The sequence below is a fragment of the Rhineura floridana genome, chromosome 16 (genome assembly GCF_030035675.1).
Source record: "Rhineura floridana isolate rRhiFlo1 chromosome 16, rRhiFlo1.hap2, whole genome shotgun sequence".
NCBI lineage: Eukaryota > Metazoa > Chordata > Lepidosauria > Squamata > Rhineuridae > Rhineura > Rhineura floridana.
The window spans coordinates 34,532,585-34,558,138 of NC_084495.1; the positions used below are offsets into that span (position 1 = coordinate 34,532,585).

General features: G+C 46.5%; 1 protein-coding gene across 5 annotated transcripts in view; it reads right to left on the reverse strand.

The window, feature by feature from the left end:
• TAF1 (TATA-box binding protein associated factor 1) overlaps positions 1-25,554 on the reverse strand; it is a 47,869-nt gene that overhangs the window by 3,800 nt on the left and 18,515 nt on the right. The window contains exons 19-38 of one of the 5 annotated variants that reach the window (XM_061598478.1): positions 23,580-23,660; positions 23,287-23,436; positions 22,514-22,633; positions 22,243-22,418; positions 20,625-20,866; positions 18,232-18,445; positions 17,629-17,794; positions 15,912-16,123; positions 13,196-13,304; positions 12,831-12,929; positions 11,375-11,552; positions 10,101-10,168; positions 8,477-8,599; positions 7,850-7,942; positions 7,237-7,321; positions 5,382-5,449; positions 5,169-5,285; positions 2,689-2,814; positions 1,393-1,491; positions 998-1,145 (exon numbers count right to left, since the gene is read on the reverse strand). In XM_061598478.1, coding sequence (XP_061454462.1) covers positions 998-1,145; positions 1,393-1,491; positions 2,689-2,814; positions 5,169-5,285; positions 5,382-5,449; positions 7,237-7,321; positions 7,850-7,942; positions 8,477-8,599; positions 10,101-10,168; positions 11,375-11,552; positions 12,831-12,929; positions 13,196-13,304; positions 15,912-16,123; positions 17,629-17,794; positions 18,232-18,445; positions 20,625-20,866; positions 22,243-22,418; positions 22,514-22,633; positions 23,287-23,436; positions 23,580-23,660 — 2,674 coding nt within the window. Of the gene's footprint in view, positions 1-997; positions 1,146-1,392; positions 1,492-2,688; positions 2,815-5,168; positions 5,286-5,381; positions 5,450-7,236; positions 7,322-7,849; positions 7,943-8,476; positions 8,600-10,100; positions 10,169-11,374; positions 11,553-12,830; positions 12,930-13,195; positions 13,305-15,911; positions 16,124-17,628; positions 17,795-18,231; positions 18,446-20,624; positions 20,867-22,242; positions 22,419-22,513; positions 22,637-23,286; positions 23,437-23,579; positions 23,661-25,554 lie in introns of all 5 variants that reach the window. The other 4 variants (XM_061598477.1, XM_061598481.1, XM_061598479.1 and 1 more) reach the window with 4 other exon arrangements.

Sequence of the window (25,554 nt, forward strand, 5' to 3'; positions counted from 1 at the left end):
AAAACCCTAATCATAAGTCGGGAACGACTTGAAGGCAGTTCATTTCCATTTTTTCGATATGTGGGGATGTGAGCATTAACACTCTCCTTCATATGTGCTCCCCCTGCCCAGGCCCCCATCAGCACTGCAATTAAGCTTAGGAAATGCTGCCCTGGACTTCCTCGGGAGAAAGTTTTCCCATGGGCATCTGGCTGGCCACTGTGAGAACAGGATGCTGGCCTAGATGGGCCGTTGGCCTTATCCTGCAGGCTCTTCTTATGTTTTGCAGGATAGAAATTAAACAACAACAACAAGAAATACGAAGGGTTAGGGGTTTTTTCTAAGCCTAATTGCTGTAAGACGATAGGAGGACTTACCCCCTCCTCAATCCTCTCCCCTTCTGGCATGGCAATTAGGCTTAGGAAAAAGAAGGTCGACTGCCATGCATGGGTGCAAAGGAGAGGAGCCTGGGGTTAGATCCAAAGGCTCTGCAGGCTGGCCAGAGATCTCCCACCCCTCGTTTTACAAGCTGGGGGAGAAAAGTAGTGAACAGGTTTGGCTTAAGCTCTCTCTGCACTAGCAGGATGAACCTTTGCTACAGCTTGGGGTTAGCAAGGAGAGAGCTTAACCAGGAGCCTGGGTTCAGACAGCATGCCCAGCCAAACCTTGGCTCAGCTCCACATGACAAAAAGGAAACAAGAAGGAGCAAAGTGGCTGCAAGCTTTCTCTCTGGAAGCCCCCACACAGAGTCCCAGCAAGGTACGGTGACTGAAGAGGATGGAAGCGTGCCCAAATTCATGAGCATTTTGTCTCCTCCTCTCCCCTAAAAATCTAAGGACCGTAGCTCCTGGGCAAGGCCTCAGGTTCAATTCCCAGCATCTCCAGGACAGGCTAGAGAACGACTCCTGCCAGAGGCTCTGGAGTGCTGCTGCCAGCCAGCATAGACAAGACAGAGCTAGATGGACCAACGGTCTGACTTGACAAAAGGCAGCTCCCTATGTAAAGAGTGACAACTTACACGAGAAAGGGTTATCGCCTTCTTCATCGCTGCCGTCGTCATCTTCTCCGTCTGACATGAGCAAGTCTTCATAAAGCACACTGGCCTGAGGTTGCTGAGCTGAGCCTTCTTCCTCATCAGCCAGGTCCCCGTCTCCATCTTCCGCTTCCTGTCACGGCAGAAGAACCAGTGGTAAAACGCAGGCAGGAAGCTGCCGGTGACACATGCAGAAGAACGTGGCTGCTCTCTAGCCGCCAACATCACTTCCCAGCAATGCCATCTCTTTCTTAAAAACGGATGGGTCTGGCTTTGCACTACTGCCAACGCCACTCAGAAGGGGCCCTGCACTGCCACAGCTTCTGCCACGAGGGCAGACGTTGAACCAATGAACTATAGATGGGATCAAAGATACTCACTGGGGCCGGAGTCTTAGGTTTCCCATCCTCATCCTCATCAAACCCTTCAATATCTACGTCAGAGTCTTCCTCGCCCAGCCTACCTCGGCCCTGCCGCATCTGAGTGAGGAACAGAGATGATGATGTTGAGGAAGGACACAGGCACTGGCGGGACAGTGGCTCTCTTAAGCAAGCAGGCCGGCCACAGTGGAGGAAACCCCACAGCGGGCTTCTGGCACTTCCTGCCTACTCCTAAAACTACACAGACCCTAGACTCTGAAATGCCTTTCTATGCGCCTCCAAGTTTCACGCCTTCAGGACTTGCGCAACATCAAGTCAAGAAGCACAAGGTCTCTTAAGACACTGGCAAACCAAACTTCCTTTCCCTCAGGCTACACTATCGTCTCTCTAGGAGCAGGGCCAACTCCCTGGAATGGCAAAAACCATTTTCAGGGCAACTCAGGTGCAAAACCCACAGAGCAAAGCTCATATCCTATTCATGACACACTGGCTCATCTTCCAGTAACTGGTGAAGACAGATTTATCACAACCCTGTACTTTCCTGCAACATTTGCTTGACGTTTACGTAGCCCCCTTCCCCACCCCAAATCACACCACATTTACACCCAACACATTGAAAAAACAACACACACCACACAAAATACATTTACCCCAAATTAAGTTACAGAGGGCATTTGTACGTGCTTGTCATCCTTTTATGTTCAGTAAACGCCTCTTCCCATTTGTCTCTAGCCCAGGTGCAGCACGATAGCTACCTCTACAATACAAATCATTCTCCACATCTGTGGCAGATTTTCATTTTCATGCTCCATCGAGGCCGGAGAAGGACTGGCTATCTGGTATTGCTGTGGTATGTTCATGGTCAGCTCAAAAGGGCTGTTGGGTCTATCAGAGCCTTGGCACAGTTTTCAAAAAGGGCAACGAATGAACTAAGGCCCTTCTACTCCATGTGAACAGGGCATTGGGTCTTATTTTATCCACTCTCTGTAGCTATTTGTAAAAAGAAAGGAATGCTCAGCCCTTTCCCAAGGCCTCAAAATGATTGCTGCCCTTCCTCCACAAGTCCCAGTGATTATGATTTCATTGAGAATCTTTACAGCAAAGCCTTTTATGTAAGACATCTCCTCCTCCACCGCTCTATCTCCATTTCCTTGACCAGGAATGAACAATGATGCAGAAAAGATAGCCATCTTAACGTGGCATACCCTGTTCCAAAATATCTGCCAGAGGGAAATCCACCACCACCCTCATCTTTTCCCAATAATTCAGCTCTCCACACTTTGCAGCATTTCTGACCTGTATTCCCTTCTTCTCAGGAGTGGTTGTGGGAGTATCCAAAGCAGACAGATTGCTCTCATCTTGGTAGATGGAGGCATCGCGGGACATGCTGAGAGAGGTGTTGGTATCATACAGATCTGGCGGCTAAAGCACATTTGGAAAGAGGAAATCAGCATTTTCACAGGAGTTTGGTAATGGTGCCTAACCCTTTGGAATTCCCTCCCCTTAAATATTAGGCAGGCGCCATCTCTGTTATCTTTTCGGCGCCTACTGAAGACTTTCCTCTTTCCAAATGTAGTTTCAGAAATAAACTTGCTTCATCTGCTTTACTAATACGTCTACAGTACTTTGCAGCAAAAAAATGACTTGCAAATCTTATACTCTCAAAACCCCTGTAAAGTAGGTGAGAGAGAGCCAATGATTTGCCCAAAGCTATCTTCACACACAGGAATCTGAACCTCAGGCAGTGAAACATCACATAAAGTTAAAAGGTGTGGTGCACTACTGTTATGGAAGAGATGGACAACTAGCAAGTAGTTTTTGTGCTGATGTTGTTTATATCTGTGATTTTTAATGGATTTGTTATGAATCGTTTTATAAACTTTTTGTAAGTCTCCTTTGAAGCCTCAGCTGAAAAGCAGCCTGAAATATTGTAAATAAATTAGTAATCATAACTATTCCTGAAAGCCCATGGAGAATAACCAAAGTGGCAGCAACCTAAAGCTTTTGTATTTGTATCCAAGCAGAAATCAACTGAAAAGCTGGTAATGGAGCAAAATGTGGCTGGTTGAGGCAAAGCCAGGTCAGACTTGTCCATCTAGCCCAGTACTGTATACTCTGCATGGCAGTATTGGCTACTCTGCCTCTACAAAGTCTTAGGCAGATAGGGCAGAGCTGGCCCTACTGTTAGGCAGGGTGAGACAGCCACCTCAGGCAACATATGTTCAGTGTCATGAAAAGGCAGCAAATTACTTTGAGTTATTTTTTATTGTGTTTTTCCTGGGAGGAGAGAGGAAGAGAAGCATGTGGGATTTTCTGCTGCAGGTGGCTTCCCTCTACCTGCTATCCGATTCTTTTTTTAACTGGAGATACCGGAGACTGAACCTGAGATCTTCCATACGGAAAGCAGGTGCTGTTTCCACTAATGTGGCCTCTCCCACACACAGAAACACACCGCTTGTTTCTTCCCTCATTGGGAGATGTATGAAGATAGACGGGATTTACCATAGAGGGTGAGATGTAAAGTCATATTCTCTATAAGCGGTTTGCGTTCAGCTACAGGCCGCAACCATAACACACAACAGAGTGGCAGCAGAACAGGGACACAGCTGTCCAGGACTCTCTATTTGGCCCCCAATAGGCCACACCCCTCACTGGCCCTGCTCTGCACCCTGTGGGAGTGCTTCTGCCTGCTTAGAATGTGTCCTCGAACTGTGATAATGCCTCTTGCCTTGCCTGGATGGATGGATGGAGGACAATGACCCTCTACAGGCCCTCTCGGGTGTTGAGGTCAGCAGAGGGAGTCTTCTTGTTAGTTCCACCACCCTGAGAAGTAGAGGAATGGTGCCCCAGAAGAGGGCATTCTCTGTGGCAGCCCCTAAACTTGTGGAACTCTCTCCCCAGAGGTGCATCTGGGACTGTTGCTATATAGTTTTCGGCAAATGCTAAAGACACACCTCTTTACCTTGGCCTTCAGCTCCTGAGATGTATGTTTTCAGAACCCACCCTATTCCTGCAATTGTAACCTGTTTTAATTCTTTTTAATATTGTATTTTAGATTTTGTAACCCGCTCCAGGACCTATGGGTAAAGGGCAGGTAATCAATTTAATAATAATAATAATAATTAATACTGCGTGTAGAAACCTCTAACTTTTGCATGGCTAAAATGTAGCCTATTGCACAAAGGTGAGAGCCGTGTCCATTAGTCAGCTCATTTTTGTCTCTGTTCCCACTTCACTTTTGACTTTGGCCACACCCGCTACTGATATGAGGCCCTTGGAAGGTTGCCACAAAGGTATGTGGCCCTCAGGTTGGAAAAGGTTTCCCACCCCTCTAGCAGGCAGTCCAAAACTTGCAGATTGCAGTTCTCCCTCTGTCATTGTGAGATTTCATCCCTCTCAACAGAGTGAGTGAGTGACTGTGTGTCTGTGTCTGCACGCGCGCACGGAGAAGAAGCCACCGCCATGGAAGTGTGTGTTTTGGATTTTGTTGGAAGCGTGGCAAGAGCCAGCGCTGGTCTAGATGGACAACAGTGTCTCCAAAGGGCTCCTTCCCAACCAAACATCTCCCAGCGATACTAGGTCCAGCACAGAGCTGTGGCTCAGAAATCTCACAAAATAGGAAATACACACAGGGTTTCGCCAGAAAAAAGAAAACTTATCCACAAGCATGTGTGGTCTTTCCCTACAGCCCCCTCCCCACAAATCCCATGCTGGGGTCACAGTGCTTGACAGCAGGAGAGGACACCTGGAAAGAGCACTCGGGAGGAGAGGCTCACCTGCGGCGTGTAGGGCCCAGGGGTCATCGGGTCAAGGCTCTCTAGATCTGCCTCCTCTAAGGCTGCTTCCTTTGCGGTAGAGATATCCTTCTCCAGCTGGGTCAAGTGTTCGTCATACTGAAGGTGCAGAGAGAGAGAAAGAGAGAAGCGCTTGCTGGGGCTGTCAAGAATGAAAAGCACGTCTCGATAGGTTTGACATGGGGAGCTACTTACCTCTGCTAGCGTCTGGTAACAGATGTTCACTATCTCTTGAGCAGTTTTTGTATATTGGCTGTCAGGCCCTGAAATGGAAAAATAAGAAGGTGTAGGTTTTTTTGTTTTAAGTACTGCTTCCTGATATCTGAGCATACCATAGCCTTGTTGGTGATGCTGTCACTGGGGGGGAGTGGGGGTTGCCCAGCTGGCATTGACCCGTGACAGGGCTTTTTCAGGGGTGGCTCCCCATTTGTAGAAGGTCCTCCTTGATGAGGTCTGTCTGTATCTCTCCTTACTGATTTTCTGGAGGAATTTCAACACTTTCCTTTTTACCCAGGCATTAGATGGCTGAAAGATACTGTTCCTGGCAACCCTGAAATCACTGGCTGAGAAAATGTTTTTAACTGTTTTTAGAAGGCTTTTACAATGTCTTTTACTACTGATGCGCCTACCGCCCTGGAATCCTTCAGAAGAAAGGATGGATATAAACTGAATAAATAAAATAAAAATAAAGCCTCAAAGACAAGCAGCCCCCTTCCACATGGTCCTCTTCAGTGCCAAGGATGCAAAGATCCAAGTTAAGTGTCCCCTCAGTAGTGTAGCCAACCAGGAACTTGGGGGGACTTAGACCTCTTACTTTTTTGGGAGCAGGGTCCTATGTCTGCAGCATCCTACGAGCCAATCAGCATAAAGGGGAGTGTGTTAGCCACTGAGAAGAGTCTTCCAACATGCTTCCTTGCCCTTTCCTGCTGACTGGAGCCAATCAGAATGAAAGAAGGTGAGTCAGCCACTGAGAAGACTCTTCTCAGTAGCTAACACTTTCCCTTTTCATTCTTATTGGCTCCTAGGGATGTCTGTTGTCAGAGAAGGCATGATGTCATTCTCAACCCAGCAGCAAAAAATAAGGGTGGGGAGGAAGGGTCATGGTTGTATCTATCATGAAGAGACCCTGCACTTCTGAATTTGCCACTACACCACTGGTCTCCCCTCTGCCAATACAGTTTTCCAGAGCTTTGCCCATGTGAGTTTGTGAAAACTGTGGGTGATACCTTTTGAAGACTCTTGTTTCTTGGGAAGTTACTTCACACAGACAGCCAAAATTTACTACTAACGTCTCCTGAGCCCTTCAGATTCCTCTCTCTCTCTCTCACACACACACACACACACAGAGTATACTTTAACACCCTTGGGAGTTAATCAAGGCCAATCCTCTATTCCAGGAGTGACTAATCTTTCTGGCCTGAGGGCTGCATTTGCTCTTGGCAAATCCTTCAGGGGCTGCATGCCACCCATGGATGTGGCCATCGTGCACCCTCACATGCACGTAGGACATGCAGCCCTTCCTCAGCTGATCTACAAAGATCTCACTAATCAAATGAGCAATCTGGTGATGGGGGGACAACAAGTTGCATCCCCACTTGGGTGATGGGCTGAATTGACAGGTTTAAAGCTCTCCACCCATCACAGCATTATCTAACTTTGTCTCCATCACACACACCCTTTCTGTCACTGCCACCAAAACCAGTGAAATTTTGGGGGGGGCAATTAGGGGTGAGCTATCCTTGCTCTATTCTGTTCATGCCTATACACAGCATAGGACTGGGGAGCTCAAGCAGCATAAAAGAAATTTATTTATTTATCATTTGATTTATATCCCGCCCTTCCTCCCAGCAGAAGCCCGGGGCGGCAATGACTCCAGAAGGAAGGAGCAACTTTTATCTTTTATCAAACTGGCCCCATTTTAGGCACAGAGACTTGCTAATGTCTTAATCAGTAGATGGGTGGAGTCAGGTGCTGGTCTTGCCCTGGCATCTCTGTGTAAATGCGAGTCAAAGGGCTACAGGCCCAGCACAGAGCTAACAGGGTCTCTCACCGTTGTATTTGATGCTGTTGGCAAGGATCAGGTTCACGTCATCCAGAAAGACATCTCGGTTCTGATATTTGTGTTTTGAGATATTCTAGAATGAATAAACAAGGAGACATGGTGGGAGTGTAGAACCTCAAAGGAACAATATGAAGTGTTAATTTTGACCTATAAAAAGTCCTACTTGGACCCTTTACAAGGACTCATACACGCCAACTAGGGGCCACCTTGTTCCTTATAGCCCACTGTAATATCTTAGAGTGTCCTGGTGATCCTTTCGCATGTGAAGCTGCTGCTCTCCACCCACCCCCGACCACTCAGTAGGATCCAATCGCCCAGCACAATGAATGCTTTTGTGTTATTTATTTTCACCATAACTTTTTGGCTCCAGAGTCCGTAGCTGGTGGCTGAGAGTAGGTAAGCAGAAATACTTCACCCTTGGCCCACACTTCCATATTGCACTCATACTCTTGGTATGTTATCTGAGGTTTAAAATACTGCCATTTGCTCATCCATCCTGGGCCTTTCAATTCAACATACTCCCGTGGCTTTGTTTAGTCACCAAGGGTTTTGAAAAGGTGACATGTGAAGCTAGAAAGCCTGTCCCCTCCACAGTACGCACCTTGCGGATTGTCTCTAGGTCCATCGGGCTGACAATGACTTTATGATAATCTGGCACGAATTTCTTGTTAACGGGATGATGGAAGGGCCAAGACTGCAAGTGAAAAGAAGGCAAGGAGATTACATGCAAAAAGCTCTGGTGGAATGAACTGCATGCTGTAAGACTTGTACAACACCTAGCTGAAAGCAGGAGAAACGTTCCACTTCCCACATCTGCCAAAAACCCAATTATTCTGGTGGTGCCTGCAGTCCGCTAAGCAGTCTTGGCCAAACCCGAAGTAAATTCAGAGATAAGAAAGCTCCAGAGCCAGATAATTTTCTAGCTGTCCAATAACATTCTCATTGATCACAGTGTTGCTCAAACACTGCACAGGACCAAAAAGCCTTCTGAGGATGAACTATGCCAGATCTCTGGACCAAAACCAGCCAAGAGAGAAAAGTGGAAGACTGCATGGGTCAAAAGGAAAGAAAAAAAATATAGCATGGCAGGAGCCAGACTCTCAGAAAGCAGGGACACACATGCATCCACTGCGCATTGCACTCCTTCAAAAATAAGGTTGTTGTGTCAGATCTCCCCAAGACCCACAAGCTCCCTTTCACCACCACCACATGCCAAGGGCAGACGTACATCAGGAACGGCCATCATCTTCTGGGTGACAATGTTGTCCAGAATAAAGGAGAAGGCCACTTGATCATCATCATCCAAAAGGGGGTTAATCGCCTTCTCCAAACGAGCCAGTTTGTCTTCCCTCTGAAAGGGCACCAAGGGACAGAAATGCACAGAAGAGCAATTCCGTTAAATCAACCCCCATTTGGTTTGTTCGCTGGAAAGGGCCATAGCACAGTGGTAGAGCCTCTGCTTTGCATCTCCAGGTAGGGCTTCAAGGGAACCTGTCTGAAACCTTAGAGCCACTGCTAGTCATGGTAACACTAAGTCAGATGGACCAATGGCAGCTTTTTATTATTATTATTGTTTGTTTTAGATTTTTATAGTTAAAATAAGCTGAAGGCAGGCAAGATCACATTTTACCGTTTAATAAACTAGCATTTATTTTGATCTTTTTGCAGAAATAATAAAAAATTTGATTTGTGTTCATATTTCACATATGAGTTAACATGTGACAGTTCTGACTCTCTTCCTCCAGGAAGCAGTTTCATCTGATTAGGTGACAATAGCATTCTTTATGTCAAAGAACTATTATAACATTAAGAACATAAGAAGAGCCTGCTGCATCAGGCTAATGGGCCACCTAACCCAGCATCCTCACTGTGGCCAACCACATGGGAAACATGCAAGCAGGACGTGAGTGCATTGAGCACTCTCCCCTCCCACGGTTTCCAGCAACTATTATTTGAAAGCAAACTGCCTCTGCCTATGGAGACAAAGCATAGCCATCATGGCTAGTAGCCACTGATGCCTTTCCTCCATACATTTCTCTAATCCACTTTTAAAGCCAGCCAAGTTGGTGGCCATCACTGCCTCTTGTGGGAGAGAATTCCATATTTTAACTACGCACTGCGTGAAGAAATACTTTCTTTTGTCAGTTCCTGAATCTTCCAACATTCAGCTTCATTGGATGTCCATGAGTTCTAGCGTTATGAGAGGGAGAAAAGCTTTTCTCTAGCCACTTTCTCCATGTCATACATAATTTTATACACTTCTATGTTGTCACCATTGACTCGCCTTTTCTCTGTCACAATCTGACAAAGAATTTCTAACAGATTTCAGACATTTACAATCTGTTTGGAAATCTGCACTGCACTTTCAAATTCAGTAACTTTTATTAATTCAAAATCCAGAAACCAAAATCAGTATTTGATGGTAAAGCCAGCAATGGAACCTTACCACTAAGACTATTAAATCGAGAGCAGATCCTATGCTGTGTTGCTATTGAGATCATCTCTATTCTCCCATGCAAGTACCCAAGAAATCACCATTGTTGTCTTTTCAAAACAAATCCCCTTTGGTCTAGAATCACCAAACTGCTAATGGAAACAGCTCAGCCTTAAAAATATTCTCACGTCACATCCACACTATACATTTAAAGTTCATTTAAAATACATGGCTTCCCCCAAAGAATCCGGGGAACTGTAGTCTTCCACTCAAGTTACAATTCCTAGCAGCCTTAAAAAACTACAGTTCCCAGGACTCTTGGGCAGGGGAAATGTGCTTTTACATGTGTATTTAAATGAATGGTAAAGATGTGACCACAGTTGTTTAGCAACTCTCTCAACAAAAATATAAGACTTGCCTCTTTTAGTTTTTGATCACAGAGGTCCAGCATCGACTGAGAGATCTGGGTCAGGGAGTGCTTTGGACCTGCAAACACATGGCAGAAATATTTATTGTGGGATATAGCAACGGCAGAGACATTCATAGTCAACGTGATGGCTTTATTTTGGGATCCTAATGCCAACCAGATTTTTATTATTGATGTTTATGGTGATTTACATGTATGTTTCAAAGTAGCAGCAGCAGTAAACAGTAATGATTAAAAAAATTAAATAATAATGTTTCCCATTAGCTAGCTGCCTTGCGGACCTTGCTAGCTTGAAAAGAAGATTATAAACATATGATCAACACATGGTTACATTAATCTCCAATGCAATGGAGAGTTAACTCAGAGACTCACCAAGGGTCTCAGAGAGCACTCTCTCAATTTTACAGCCATCTGTAGTCCACATATTTTGGACTGCTACTCACATCAACCTCACCCAACAAAGCCATGCTGACTAGGGCTGATGGAAGTTGTAGCCCAAACATCACCAGGTTGGGGAAGGCTGCTTCATGGTGTCACGGAGATTGAGCAGCAGCAAATAAGGCACTGCTCCATTCTGCCCTGCCCCAAGCTGCTGGAAGATCACAGTCCCAGAGAAAAGGAGGAGTTAACTGAGAAGGAGCAGGTATTACAACTCTTCCTTCACAGTCTAGTTCTAATTGAAAATCGCTCAAGGACAGGTATAGGAGGAAGTTGTGTATTTTTTAAAGTATATCCAGATGGTAAATCAGACAAGGAAAGGCAATAAATAAATAAATAAATAAATCATCAGAAACAGAAAAAAATCAGGAAATTAAGGGAGGGGAATATTCTGCCAAATTAGAAATATATAAGGCCATCAGCCAGGGAAATAATTGAACACCTCATGGACCAGAGGCTTTAAATGACAAAGTAGACCACAATGTCAAGTAGGTTAACCTCAGGAGGAAAGTCCTTCATATCAGGTAGTCTTACAAATGAACTCTTAAAAGCCACCCACTTACTCGATGACAAGAACCACTGTATTCAGGCAGGTGTTTATTCTTATAATGTTCAAAGTTGACAATATAAACAATATTATTAAACAAAAAAGCCACCCTTTGCCTAACCCTGCTCCTCCTCCTCCTCCTCCTCCACTCTCAACACCTTCAGAAAAAATGCCAGGTCACTTGCCTCAGTTACCACGAACGGTCTTTTGAGACTGGGACCCTGCATATAAGGAGCACAGGAGAGAAACATTTCATTTTAAAAGGCCAATAAACAATCACCATTATACGTGGCGCTGTTCTTCACGATAAGCTCCAGGTGCTCTCGGAACTCCTCGCGGGACGGGTAGAGGCGCTTACGGACGTTCTCGCGCAGGCTCTGCAGGTCCATGGGCTTGGTGATGATCTTGTAATAATCCTTGACAACCTTCCCATTAACCGGCTGGTGGAAGGGATATGTCTGGAGCGGCAGGGAGGCAAACAGGAACAGAAGATGGGATTCCCTTTTTATTTATATACCGCCCTCTCATAAAACGCCGGCAATATAAAGACGTAAAAAACCATGAGAAGCAGCTTGCCTGCCAGCCAAAGAGGGAAGGTGATGACGAGCCTCCCCCGCAAAAGCCACCAGAGCCGTTTCAAGCAAGCAGCCGCCGGGTGATACAAGTATTGACACCCCTCATTTCTTAACAGTTGGTTTGCTGTTGTTTTAGGAATGCAACAGCAGCCCTGCTGAATCAGGCCAAGGTGGGTCCATTTTTTAGGGCCACTTGGGGTGAGGGGCGCTACATACAGAAAGGCAGGATATAAATTGAGGCAAACAAACATATAATCCAGCACCCTGTTTCTCACAATGGCCAACCAGAGGCCTTTGGGAAGCCCACAAGCAGGCGAGGAAGGCAAATGCCCTCTCCCCAGCAACTGGCATTCAGAGGTAGACTGCCTCTGATGCTGGAGGTTCCACTCAGCCATCATATATTCATTTGTTTATTACTTACTTATTGCATGTACATACCGCCTTTCTGCCAAGGTACCCAAGGCAGTTTAGAATTTCAAATATTGACACAATCAACATAAACAAATGGTACAAAATTTCCTCAGGCCGACTTCAGGAGCTGATGGCACTAGCTCCCTGGCCTGGCCTCCCCCTCTTTTGCTGGCTAGCAGCCACTGATAGGCCTCTCTCCCTTTTCCTCCACACATTTGCCCAATCCCCTTTTGTGCCAATAATACATTTTGATGTATGATTGTGGTGCACCACACTTCTATACATTCCAGAGTGTGAGCCTTGCCAGCGTAAAATCTCGAGCACACACTCATTGCACGGGGTATGAGGAGGAGGGGGAGACACCCCTTCCACAGAGGGCAAATGCTCTCCTTGCAGCTTCTCTCATCAAAGGCGGAGGGGCTTCCTTCTCCCTCCCAGATGTGGCTCCCCATTCCCAATCTGTGAACTTTGGCAAGTTGAGAAGGTGCTTCCCAAATCCCCACAAACAAATTAAGGGAATACAATGGACATAAACCCATTCCGGAAGGTGAGGTTGGCAAGCAACAACCCTCTATTTCAAAGAATTATAGCAGAAAGCGTGCCCTCAAATTCCAACTACTGAAATGAATCAAGGATTCCTCAAGGTGCTAGCCCTCCTAGTATCTGAACAGTATAAAGCCCCCTCGTCCCTGCACGTAACAAAGAGCCAGAAGATGCCAAGCCAAACTTCACAGGCCCCAAAGTTCTTACATTGGGAAGATCTCGCATTTCATTGATAATGCTTTCTAGGACAGAGGACAGCGTCACCATGGGGTCTGTGCGCCGCCGGTGGATGGATTTGTGAGGCCGCTGAAAGAGACAGAAGCAGGATGTTAAGACATTCCCGAGGTTTAGACATGACAGACTTTCCAGATCTTGACAAGAAGCATCTCCAGGCTTCCAACCCTTCTTTTGGGGAGGGGTTGCCTTCCATCTCCCCCTTCTACTAGCCCCCATGCAACTGGTCCTCTGGCCAAGGTTTAGAATAAGCACTGCCACCGCAATTGTCTCCAAGACAGACCATTGGTTGGCGGGCGGGTGGGAGGGGGGAGAATGGCAGCGACACAAGGGCTTACATTTAAGTAGTCACAATGAACCGTGGTCCCAACGCGCCGTTTCTTCTTTGGTGGAAGCTGCTGTTTTGGGAACTTCAGGACTAAAGACTTCCTGCGAACTTCATCCGCACTATAAGGACACAAAGAGAGAGAAAATCACTGAAGTTTCCATCATCCCTCCCTCCAGTGCATCCAGCAGGCCCTCTGGGAGGGATTGGGTCAAACCAAAGTAGAGCAATACAAAGCCCATTTACTCCTCTAGTGGGTTTACTCTGGGGTAAATGGTGCTGTCAACTGAAGACACCCCTCATCGTCTGCTCATGATCTCTGCAGCCCCAATATCCATCAGCCCACATACCAGGCGCTCCCAATTCTAACTTCTTGCATTAATCATCCCAACAACCCAAAGCCTTCTTGGCTGTGGCACCTCTTTTTTTGGCAGAGCCTCCCCAAACAGATCCATGAGGCACCTTTGCTGATGCTTTTTGGCACTAAGTAAAAACTTTTCTTTTCAGCAAGGCTTTTGACTGCTAGATCTCGCTATTGCAGTTTTACTGTTAATAGATTCCTGCAAAGAGCTGGAGTAGATGATCTCCAAGATCATCACAACTCTAACGCTCTAGGGGCTGTATCCAACTAAGTCCTATTCCGAGTAGACTCATTGAAATTAATGGGCGCTCTAAGTGAGTTGTTTTAATTTCAGTGGGTCTACCCTGAGTAGAACTAACATAGCACGCAACCATGCAATTCTACTAAGGGTGGTTAGGTCCCAATCCTGATTACTGATTCAATGCTCCTATTATATTTATTATTTATTTATTAGACTTTTATACCGCCCGACTAGCAATAGCTCTCTGGGCGGTGAACACAAGAAATACAATAAAATCACACAATATAATACAACAAAAACATATAAAAATAAAACAATCTAAAATCAATTACAACAAATTTTAAAAATTAAGTTAACTTAAATTAAAATGCCTCGGAAAAGAGGAAGGTTTTAACTTGGCGCCGAAAGGATAACAATGTCGGCGCCAAGCACACCTCCTCGGGGAGACTATTCCACAGTTTGGGGGCCACCACTGAGAAGGCCCTAGATCTTGTCACCACCCTCGGGGCCTCCCTATGAGTCAGAACCCGGAGGAGGGCCTTCGTAGCAGACCGTAGTGTACGGGCCGGTTCGTATCGGGAGAGGCGTTCCAACAGGTATCGTGGTCCCGCGCCGTATAAGGCTTTATAGGTTAGTACCAACACTTTGAATCTGGCCCGGAAGCATATTGGTAGCCAGTGCAGGCGAGCCAGAACAGGTGTTATGTGCTCGGACCGCTTGGTCCTTGTTAACAATCTGGCCGCCGCATTTTGCACTAGCTGTAGCTTCCGAACTGTCTTCAAAGGTAGCCCTACGTAGAGCGCATTGCAGTAGTCCAAACGCGAGGTTACCAGAGCATGTACAACTGATGTGAGGTCCTCCTTACTCAAATAGGGACGTAGCTGGGCTACCAACCGAAGTTGGTAGAACGCATTCCGTGCCACCGAGGCTACTTGAGCCTCAAGTGAAAGGGAAGAGTCTAAAAAGACTCCCAGACTATGAACCTGCTCCTTTAGGGGGAGTGTAACCCCATCCAGGACAGGGTATATATCCACCATCCGATCAGAGAAACCATCCACCAACAGCATCTCAGTCTTGTCAGGATTGAGCCTCAGTTTGTTAGCTCTCATCCAGTCCATTGTCACGGCCAGGCAACGGTTCAGCACATCGACAGCCTCACCTCATTCTTGCTTTTATTGTAAGTTTTCAGTATCTGAATTGGCTAATTGTTTGGTTTGCTGTCACAGATACCTCAGTAAGAAGGTGACTAACAGATAATGTAAATAAATGAATAAGCCCTGTTAGATCACTTGGATTCTCATTTTGCAAGAGAAGAACTGAGGCTACTTACGGTGAACAGCTTTTAAGAACACTTAAGAAGAGCCTGCTGGATCAGGCCAATGGCCCATCTAGCCCAACATCCTGTTCTCACAGTAGCCAACCAGATGCCCCAATGGGAAGCCCACAAGCAGGACCTGAGTGCAAAGAGCCCTCTCCAGAGATACATGGGAAATCTTCCAGAAGAGAATGAGTTAAACAGAGGAGTGGGAGGTTTCTCTCCATTTTGGAGCACGTGAGCCTGCCTGTCCTGGGCATAAACAGGGTGTTAACCCACTGCCTGAGGATGACTCCCACACGTCCGTACACTGGGAAAGCTGAGGATGATAGCCAGTATGGAGAACAAGTCTTATGAGGAAAGGTTGAAGGAACTTGGCATGTTCAGTCTGGTGAAGAGAAGGCTGAGGGGTGACATGATTGCACTCTTTAAGTACCTGAAGGGCTGTCACATAGAGGAGGGTACAGATTTGTTCACTGCTGCCCCAGAGGGTAGGACTAGGTCTAATGGTTTTAAGTTGCAGGAGCATAGATTCAGATTGGACATTAAAAGGAACTTCTTGACAGTAAGGGCAGTTTGGCAATGGAACCGACTGCCTAGGGAGGTGGTGGGATCCCCTTCGCTGGATGTCTTCAAGCAGAGGCTGGACAGCTATCTGCGGGAGATGCTCTAGCTGTGGATTTCCTGCTGTGAGCAGGGGGTTGGACTCGATGGCCTACAAGGCCCCTTCCAACTCTATGATTCTATGATTAACCCAGGCCAGACCCCAGCACCATTGGGATGGTGCTAAGCACCTCCCTGCCACCCCTCACCTCTCAATGAGCTGCTTCCCCAAGACAATCTTGGTCCCCTCCACTTTGATCAGCTCTTCGTTGTCGTTGGGAATGACCGTCTTCTCCAGCTCCTCTTCCTGCTCCTCCGTCATGGCCACAGGGTTGGATGGCGGAGCATTGGTTTGGTAGTAGAGAGGGCAGAATTTGTTGGTCCTCATGTGCCCAATGGCACCGCAAGCCCCGCACTTTAACTGCAAGTAAAAGGCAAAGGAGTGAAGGGCCACTGTCTGCTCCAAGAGCTCTCCAGGAACAGGGCTTCCAACAACAGCAAAAGGAATTCGCATGAGCGAGAGAGAGAGAGGGAGGGAGAGAGTGTACGCTTGGGACAAAGCAAATCACCAGCCTTGATCCCCAGCTCTTCCCTGCCTTGAATACTTTTAAGCAGAAAGGCAGTTTATACATTTTGAAAAGAAAGTTTCGTTTTGCTCACACTAGATAAAACATGACTATCAGGCTGGGGCACTGATGGACAATCAAACTTGTGCGACCTGCAATGCTGCTGATTGCACCTGTGGTGCTCACATGAAGCATCCCAAGTGTTCAAAGTTAAGGGTTTCCTCTCTACGTCAGTCCATGTCTGCTTGAAGAGGCACAACCCCTCCCATCCTGCATTGAGTCTGCAGCATTCAAGCAGACACACAGCTTAACTTCAAGCTATGCACACATACACGAATCCCAAGAGAGACCTGTGGTACCCTTAAAAACTAACAAATGTATTATGGCATAAGCTTTTGTGGATTCAAGCCCACTTTGACAGATGCACGAAGTGAAATCTTAGGTGGCAGGTATATAAAAGAGAACACTATAAGGCAGGAGTTGAATGAGATTCAAAAATTATATTCAGTGATAATTGGAGCTTAAACATACATTAAATGTTCTCCTTTATAAACCTGCCAACTTTCACTTCATGCAGCTCACACAGTGGGCTTGAGTCCATGAAAACCTATGCCATAATAAAATTTGTTAGTCTTTAAGGTGCCACAGGACTCTTTGTTTTTGCTGCAAGAGAATAACAGCTACCGTTCTGGATTTAATAATAATAATAAAAATCTGGATTCTGCATCAAAAGCAATCCAGATTCTGCAAAATCTGTCGCAACAAAAGAAGGCAAATTAAGCAGCGCTGCATGTCTCCTTCCTTGCAGAATTTATTCTGCTTCTGATAGACTTCAGGGAAAGGGGAATGAATGCTGTAGAGACCCCCCAAACCCACCTATTAAGCCCCCTACCCTGGTTTCTGAGATGCTGCCAGACATATCTGCATAATTATCTTCACAGATGCAAGAGCTAGATGATTACAATTTGTAAAAAAAAGACAAGGAGGCTCTGCAGCTACTGTTGTTGGTAATTAGACACCCTTATATAGGGGAGTTAAGCTGCTGTCTCACTAACCGAGGCCTTGTTGGTGAACACTCCCCATTTGTTGCTTCAAGGACGCCGAGGAGATAATGTGCCCAGACACTAAGGAGGGGAGCCTGCTTTGCTCACCAAATGGCACAATTGGAGAAGAAAAGAAAAGTAGATAAAACAAAACTAATTAAAATGAATTACAGCCGTAAAAAAGCGGCTCTTAATGTTTGGTCAGGAGAAAACAAGGAGCGAACGAACCTGCGTCTGACGCCATCTTTTTCCCCAGGTGTTCTCGATACCGACAAGGAGGCAGAAGAAGACAACATTTTCAAGAGACCCCCACTTACCTTAAGGTCTGGCCGCTCCTTCATCTTCTTGGGCTTCTTCTCGGGAGGGCCCTTCAGCTTCTCCTTCTCTTGGTTTCGTTTCAGCCGCCGCAGCTGCTCCTGAATCCGGCGCCTCTCCTTCCGCATCTCCTCCCGATGCTGCTCATCAAAGAGAGCAAACTTCCGGCTGGAAACACAAAGGCCTTCGGTTACGGCAATGGTGGGGAACCCGATGTTGCTGGACCCTAACTCCAATCATCCCAGACCTTTGGCTACACTGGCTGGTGCTGATGGGAGCTGGAGTCCAACATCATCTGGAGCTGGAGTCATCAACATCATTCCTCACCCCTGGACTACAACATCAGCTGCTGCCTGATTTGATTCACTCTGCCCAACTCTGTGTTTGCTGTTTATTTTATTATATGCTCATTTCTGTCTATATTTCTAAATAAATTAAAAAAGGAATCTATGCAGGCCACCTTGGGCAAAAAGGCAGAGTATAACTTTTAAAAAACAAACCTTGCATTTCCTGTCTCTTACATTTCTCCTTTTGTAGGGAGATTCCCACCCTACCAACAACACGTCACTCCCAAAAGGAAAGCAGCCTCTCTGGAATGCCCTTACATGAACTCATCATCCTTGGTGGTCCGTATTCTGCTGTAGGCGTCAATGACTGAAGGCTTGCGGACCGTCTCACATCTCACATACTCCTTCCCATCCTCGTCGCGGAACGTGCGGTAGATTTTCAAGCGGCGGCCGGTGGCAGAGGAATTGAGGCTGGTCACCGAAGCCGTGTCATCGTCTTTGTGAGACCCTCCCAAGTTGCCAGGGGCGGAGGCTGCAATGAAAAACATGGGTGTGTTGTCAAGGAGAGAGCCGATGCAAGCCAAGTCTCCAATATCTTATGGCGAGGGACAAAGGGGGTCATGGGGCTGGGTGCTCAGGAGCCTTGGAAGAAAGCCCACAGGAACCACCAATCTTCACTGAACCATGTACCCCTTTTAAAAAGTGGCACATCCAAGGGCAGCCCCTTCACCAGTTCCTCGTGTCCACTGACATTTCTGTTCCACTCTCCACGTTCCTTTCTTTGTAACTTCTAAGCCCCAGTTTACAGAACTCTTCCTCCTTCTCCTCCTCCTGTCCTATCTGCTATTTATGCCACTTCTCTCAATGGCCAATATCGTTACTGTTATTTCTTTGGTAGTCGCTTTATACCTCAAACTTCCAACAAATGCCAAGAACTAAAAAAATGAAAAAATTACATACACGAAACATAATAAAAAGTGATCATATGCTAATTGTTTTTAAAATATGTGTTTTAAATTGTGTATTTGTTTTAATGTTTTTGATTGCTGTAAACCGCCCAGAGAGCTTCGGCTACGGGACGGTATACAAGTGCAATAAAATAAATAAATAAATAAATGATTTCCTGCAATTGCAAGGCGAGTAAGGGGAGGAGGACATGACAGAGGTGTATAAAATTATGCATGGTGTTGAGAAAATAGATAAGACTTTGTCATAACACTAGAGCTTGGGGATATCCAATGAAGCCGAGTGTTGGAAGCTTCAAGACTGGCAAAGTACTGCTTCACACGGTGCACAGTTAAACTATGGAATTCACTCCCACAGGAGGCACTGGATGGCTTTGAAAGCGGATTAGACAAATGCGTGGAGGACAAGGCTATCAATGGCTACTAGCCGCGATGGCTGTGCTCTGCCTCCATAGTCAGAGGCAGCGTGCTTTAGAATCCCAGTCGCTGGAAACTGTAGGCAGGGCAAGTGCTCTTGTGCTCAGGTCCTTCTCACAGGCTTCCCATGGGCATTTGGGTGGCCACTGTGAGACCCGGACGCTGGACCAGATGAGCCCCTTTTGGCCTGATCCGCAAGGCTGCTGTTTTGTTCTTAATTAAACTAATGGCACCTTCCCCAAATGCATCAGTATGATCAGCATTAAAATAGCAAACTTAACAAAAACCATCACACAGCAGGAGAGAAAGTTAACAGTCAAATGCCTGGGAGTAAAGTCTTGGCCTGCCACAGAAAAGGTAGGAATTCTGACACCAGGCAGACCACCTTGGGGAGGAACCTCTATGTTCAGAAGCAATACGCCACTACCAGTTGCCTTCCTGCCCTGCTGGTGGACTCCTCTGGGAGGCAGGATGCTGGCGTAGGTGGCTCCACTTCTGTCTGATACAGGAGGGCTCTGCTTGTATCCTTTAGCATCAGATTGGTGTGGGGGGTGTGGGGGGTATGTGTCTGTGGGACTCCCAACTCCCAGCAGTCAGAATGGCCAATGCTCAGGGATGATGGGAGATGCAGTCGAGCACCATGTCAATAAGAAGTTGTGCCTTCAGTGCTGTGGGCCCAACTCTGTGGAACTCCCTCCCACTAGAAGTCAGACAGGCACTGCCCTTGCTGAGTTTCAGACACTTGGTTAAAGCCGTTTGATTTCAAGATGCTTTTGCATCCTGAATGCTTGCTTCTCTGAGGTTTTTTTTTTCCTGAGGTTCTTTGTTCAAATTTTTGAAGTTTAATTTCTTTTAAATTTGATATACAGTGGGCTGCATTCAACTAAGGTGAACTCAGAGTAGACCTATTAAAATTGATGAACCTAAGTCAGCAACGTCTATTAACTGCAAAGGGCCTTCTTTGAGGAGGACTAGCATTGAATACCACCCGGTATATTTTTACCATTGTCAACACTGAGACCTCCATGGTGAAAAGCAGGACACATTTTTTTAAAAAAAAACACATCCGGAGGGCCACAGGCTCCCCACCCGATATAAATAAAACACCCTTCCCCAACCTGCTGCTCTCTGGATGTTGCTGGACTTCAACTCCCATCGTCCCTGAGCATTGGCCAAGCCGGCTGGGGCTGATGGGAGTTGGACTCCAAGGACATCTGGGGGGGGGGGCTGTGGGTTCCGCCACGCTCCTGCATTAGACAGTAACTGGGTGCTAGGATGGCCCCTTCCCTGTCTCAGCCGCGCTGCCCTTGCTGCTGCCAAAACACTCACACAGCCCTTTCTTGTCCCTCCGGTCCTTCCTGCCCCTCTCCTTGTCGTTGCCGCTGTCCTCCCCCATAAGCATCCTCTGCAGCTCCTTCCGCTCCTGCTCTTCCCTCTCCCGGGACAGCTGGGAGCTGGTCTTCTTGTTCTGGAGCATGTTCTCAATGTTCTTCCCCATTTCCTCAAAGTCGCTGTCTTCGGCGGAGCTGCTGTCCGTGTCTGTGGATAAGATCTCCGTGGACTCCAGGACCCTGAAGCAGAAAAACCACCGCCAAAGTTAGTCTGCCGAGTCCGTATCGTGACCGCTTTGGGCCATGGACAGGAGGGTGAAAGGACGAGCGTCATAGGAGCTTTCCAGGAGTCACAACCACAGAGCCCTGTTGATTCCTCTACATCCGGCTCCTACACACGTAGGAAGCTGCCTTACGCAGGGTGAGACCAGTTGGCCCATCTAGCTCAGTACTGTCGACACTGACTGGCAGCAGCTCTCCAGAGTTTCAGATGGGGCTCTCTCTCAGACCTACCTGGAGATGCCAGATGTTGAACCTGGGATCTTCTGCAAGCAAAGCAGGTGCTCTACCACTGAGCTATGGCCCTTCCCCAAAGTTACACTTGGATAGGAACATAGGAAATTGCCTTATCAATGTAAGTCAGACCCATGTTCCATCTAGCTCAGTATCGGCTACACTAACTTGCAGTAGCTCTCCAAGATTTTAGAAGGGAAAGGTCTCCCCTTCTCCTACCTGGATATGTTGGGGATTGCACCAGGGGCCTCCAGTACGCAGAGCAGATCTCTACCTGTTAGCTACAGCCCTTCACCATCTTCTTAGGCAACATAACTTATCTTGCTAGTCGCACATCTCCCCCCCCCTTTTGACGACAGAGCTTCTAGGAAAGACCACCAAGATAGCTTTGATCTAGAAAACGAAATTTGAAATATTCCCACTAAGGAAACCTTCCCTATAAAGCCATCTCTTGAGAGTACCATTTAACACAACTATCCCAGCTAGGCTTTCTATGACCTTCAGTTCAGTTTATTGACCCTTACCCTGATTTTCCATAAAAGAATCCAAAAGGGCTTACAAATAATGTCTGTTTATGAAATAAAAACACAGTTGAAATGATTGTCAGTGACCAATAAATAACCCTAAAAAACAAAGCCAGCATAAAAGCGATTAAAGTGATTAGAACAGACAGCAGGAAAAACTTCAGTAGCAACAGCGGCAATTTAGACACGCCAATTAAATAAAAAATCCCATCTACTTCCATAACATGACCATCACCCTCAAAGCCAGGTTGTTTCTTATTGCTTAGATTAGGCTTTAAATGTTTTCAGAAAACAGCCCCCCCCCCTATTTTGGATTTCAGTACATCTCCGGGGGAGAATGCATCAAGAAGCCTCCCGGCATGTCCCGAGTAGGAATGCTGAAAAATGACCAAGAGGGCAGTTGGGGTTAGCCAGGAAGATCAAGATGACAGCCATAGGAGAGGAAGCGGGTAGTGGAGTCTCAGACATTCAGGGCTGTTTGCAATCAAAAACTCAAAACACACCCAATATTGTGCTAGGAAGGATGGGGAGTAGGCCAGCTGCAGGTTCCATGCTGGAGGTATTGTCAGACAAACTCACTTGTTTTGCAGGTCAAAGATGCGTTGGCACTCCTCTTTGTACCTCTCCTGGTGCTCTGCAACAGAGAAGCGAGACCCGCGGGCAAATTTGCTCATTGGCCCTTCGCCCGAGCGAGCCTGCTCCGTGGACATTGTGCGCACGACGTCAATCACCTCCCAGCGGGACAGCTTCTTGATCTAATGAAAGGAGAGATCTGCTCACTGCAGAAGACTGTTGAGAGGGAGGTTCCCCCACGAGGGGTGCGCCTGAGAGAGCTCCTACCCGCACTCACCTCCTCTTCGGGGACGCCAAACTTGCGCAGAAGCTGCTTGGCGTTTTTGAGAGACAGCCTCCGGAGATCTGCATCCGTCCCGGTCACCGTCTTCTTCACTGGCTGCGGCTCCTTGTCATCCTGCTGGAAGAAGAACAGGACTGTTTTCACTCCCAGACCCGTCTGTTTATCCTCCTACTTCCCAGGCCCCGGCAAAGATCTCGAGAAGCAACTCTGCAGCCGCAAGGGCGTTCCCAACCTACCCAGGCCCCCCAGGGGTACTCAGGAGGAATAGAGGGAAACCCTCCATGCAACACTTCTTGTGGTTCCCCACACCTCTGAGGTCTGATCAGCTTTTACTAGGGACTGAGCCTTTAGTGTGGCAGGCCCTACCCTGTGGAACTCCCTGCCAGTAGATGTTTGGCAGGAATCGCACCTGCCTTCTTTTTGACATCTCCTAAAAATTGTGGGTTGTATTCAACTAAGTCCTGCTCAGAGTAGACCCACTGATATCACTGAACCTGCGTTCATCATGCCTATCAACATCAATGGGTCTACTCTGAGTAGAACTAGTGTTGTATACCACCCTGTGCTATTCAGACAGGCCTTCGCAATGTGGATTTCTTTTTAGTAGCCAGTATTTCTTAATGATTTTATTGACCATATTGTAATTTTGTGTGCGGTATACCACCTTGCTGCATTTTTATGCAAGTGTGGTCTAGAAATGTTTCAACAAACAAACAGCTGGTCTGGCCCTTCCGCCCTCACCTTCCTAACCTGGCCCATTCACTTACTTTCTGTTGCGTTGGCTTGTTTGGGATCTTTACGTAGGAGAATCCTTCTCCACACCCGGTCGGGTCTGCCACTCCAGTCACTTCCAAGAGACATTTCCCCTTCATTGCTGCAATAAAGGCCCGTGTGGTGTTCCAGGGGGCCGTGCGTACCTAAGAAGAGGTAGAGGAGAAAGCTGTCACACTCCAGAGCTGGGAAGTGTGAAGATCCACCCCACTCTGAGGTTCCAGGCAAGAACATTTACCACTTGCCCTGTGGCCCCTCCCCTCCCTGCCCTGCATGGAGTCGGTTCTACCTCATCATCGATCTTCATCTGAAAGTCCTCTTCATTTTCCTCTTCTGGGGCAAAAAAGGATTTCTCCCCATAACCTGCGTCCTGAGGAAAGAAGGGAAGCCATTTTCTGAGTGATGTTGGATGCTCTCGTACACCAGCATTTAGAGGGGACTCTGTCCCTTTTGGGCACACAGGATTTGTGAACATAGAAAGGAAGAGACCACCCGCTCCAGAAAAGAACTCTCCCCGTCACAGGCTACAGCAGGCCCACAGCCTCCCCCTTGCCCCTGGTGGGATGCCAGGCAACTCAAAGTTGTTAGCAGAGAACTCAGAAGCCAAAGAGTCCCAAAGAGCCGTCTTCTCTAGAATCTACTCAGTTCCTTTTTCCGCTCTCCTAGAAACATCCAAGAGGACTTTACAAAGCTGACCTCCCTATTCAAGGTGCTATTCCGTGGCTATGCTGAAAGTCAAGATTCAGGACCAACCCTGCCAAAAATTGCCAGGCCAGCAGACCAAAGAGAAGAAATGGGCTAGGCTCACCTCCCCTCAGTCAAGGTGAATATGTATTGTTTATTTATTTATATTATTATTATTATTAATATCCCACCCTTCCTCCTAGAAGGAACCCAGGGTGGCAAACAAAAACACTAAAAACACTCTAAAACGTCTTAAAAACAAAAGACCTTAAAACATATTAAAACAAAGCATATTTTAAAACATCTTTTAAAAAAAGCTTTAAAAACATCTAAAAAAATAATGCATTCTGCCTTTCTGCTTCCTTGAAGTGCACACATTCAATCTGGATAAGCAAAAGTCAACTCGGTCACTTGTCCTACATAGAACATTGGGAGCTGCCTTATAGGGAGTCAGACCACTGCTCCCTCTTGTTCGGTACTGTCGACACTGACCAGCAGCAGCTTTCTAGGATTTCAGGCAGGGTACTCGCTCAGTTCTGCCTGCAAGGGATTGAACCTGGGACCTTCTGCACGTGAAGCAGAAGCTCTTCCACTGAGCTAGGGCCCTTTCCCAGTGTTAACTTTAACTCTGAATGGGTTAGCCAGAATAACAGCTCTGTCTAACCTCACAACTTACTTTCAGCATCTGTTAACACCGAGCATCCCACTGAAAGTACTACATTATCCAAGGTACTGTTTTGATGCCGCCTTGGGCTCCTACTAGGAGGAAGGGTGGGATATAAATCTAATAAATAAATATAATACTATACTGCGCAAATTGGGTGAGGGGAAGAAAGACATTCTTATTCCATTACAGAGATGGACAATTTCACAAAGGATTGAACCTGTTCTACCTGATGTTTAGAGAATCTGAATGTGATGACAATTAAGAAGACCATGGATGTACAAGAAGGGACTTTATCTCTAGACATGTTTCAGAAAATAATGAATGGGATTAACTCAATAAAACAAGAACTGAGAAATAATAGACAAGCGTGGAGAATTGAATTTTACGAAATGAGACAGGAGCTGAAAGAAACTCAGGATTCTATGAGAAAGGAGAATAAAGACAGATCTGGAAAACAAAAAAAAGATGAAAGAGAAATTAAAGGCAAGGTTCAAACTAAGGAGACTGGCTTAATTATGGACATGAAAAAAGATTTGGATTTCCTGGCTGTGATGGATCCTGGAGACAAATATTACAGTTTGGAATTCAGCGCTGTCCCTGAAGGAATTGAAGAGATTGGAGATAAAGATATTATCGGTTCAAAAAAATTCTTGGACTGGAAGGATTTGATGGAACTTGAAATGGAGAAAGTTAACAGAATTAATCCCTGTCTTGTGTCAATGGAAAAACCTTCAAGAGATGTACTAGTGTATCATGTGGAAAAGAGGAACAGAGATGCGGCTTTGCAACAATACTTCAGTGATATGTTTGGATTTGATGGCAAGAAAATATCTGTGATGGAGGAAATTCCTACCAGACTTTTATTATATGACTATGACAGCAAGATTTTCGGGTGCGTAAAGATGGAAGATGG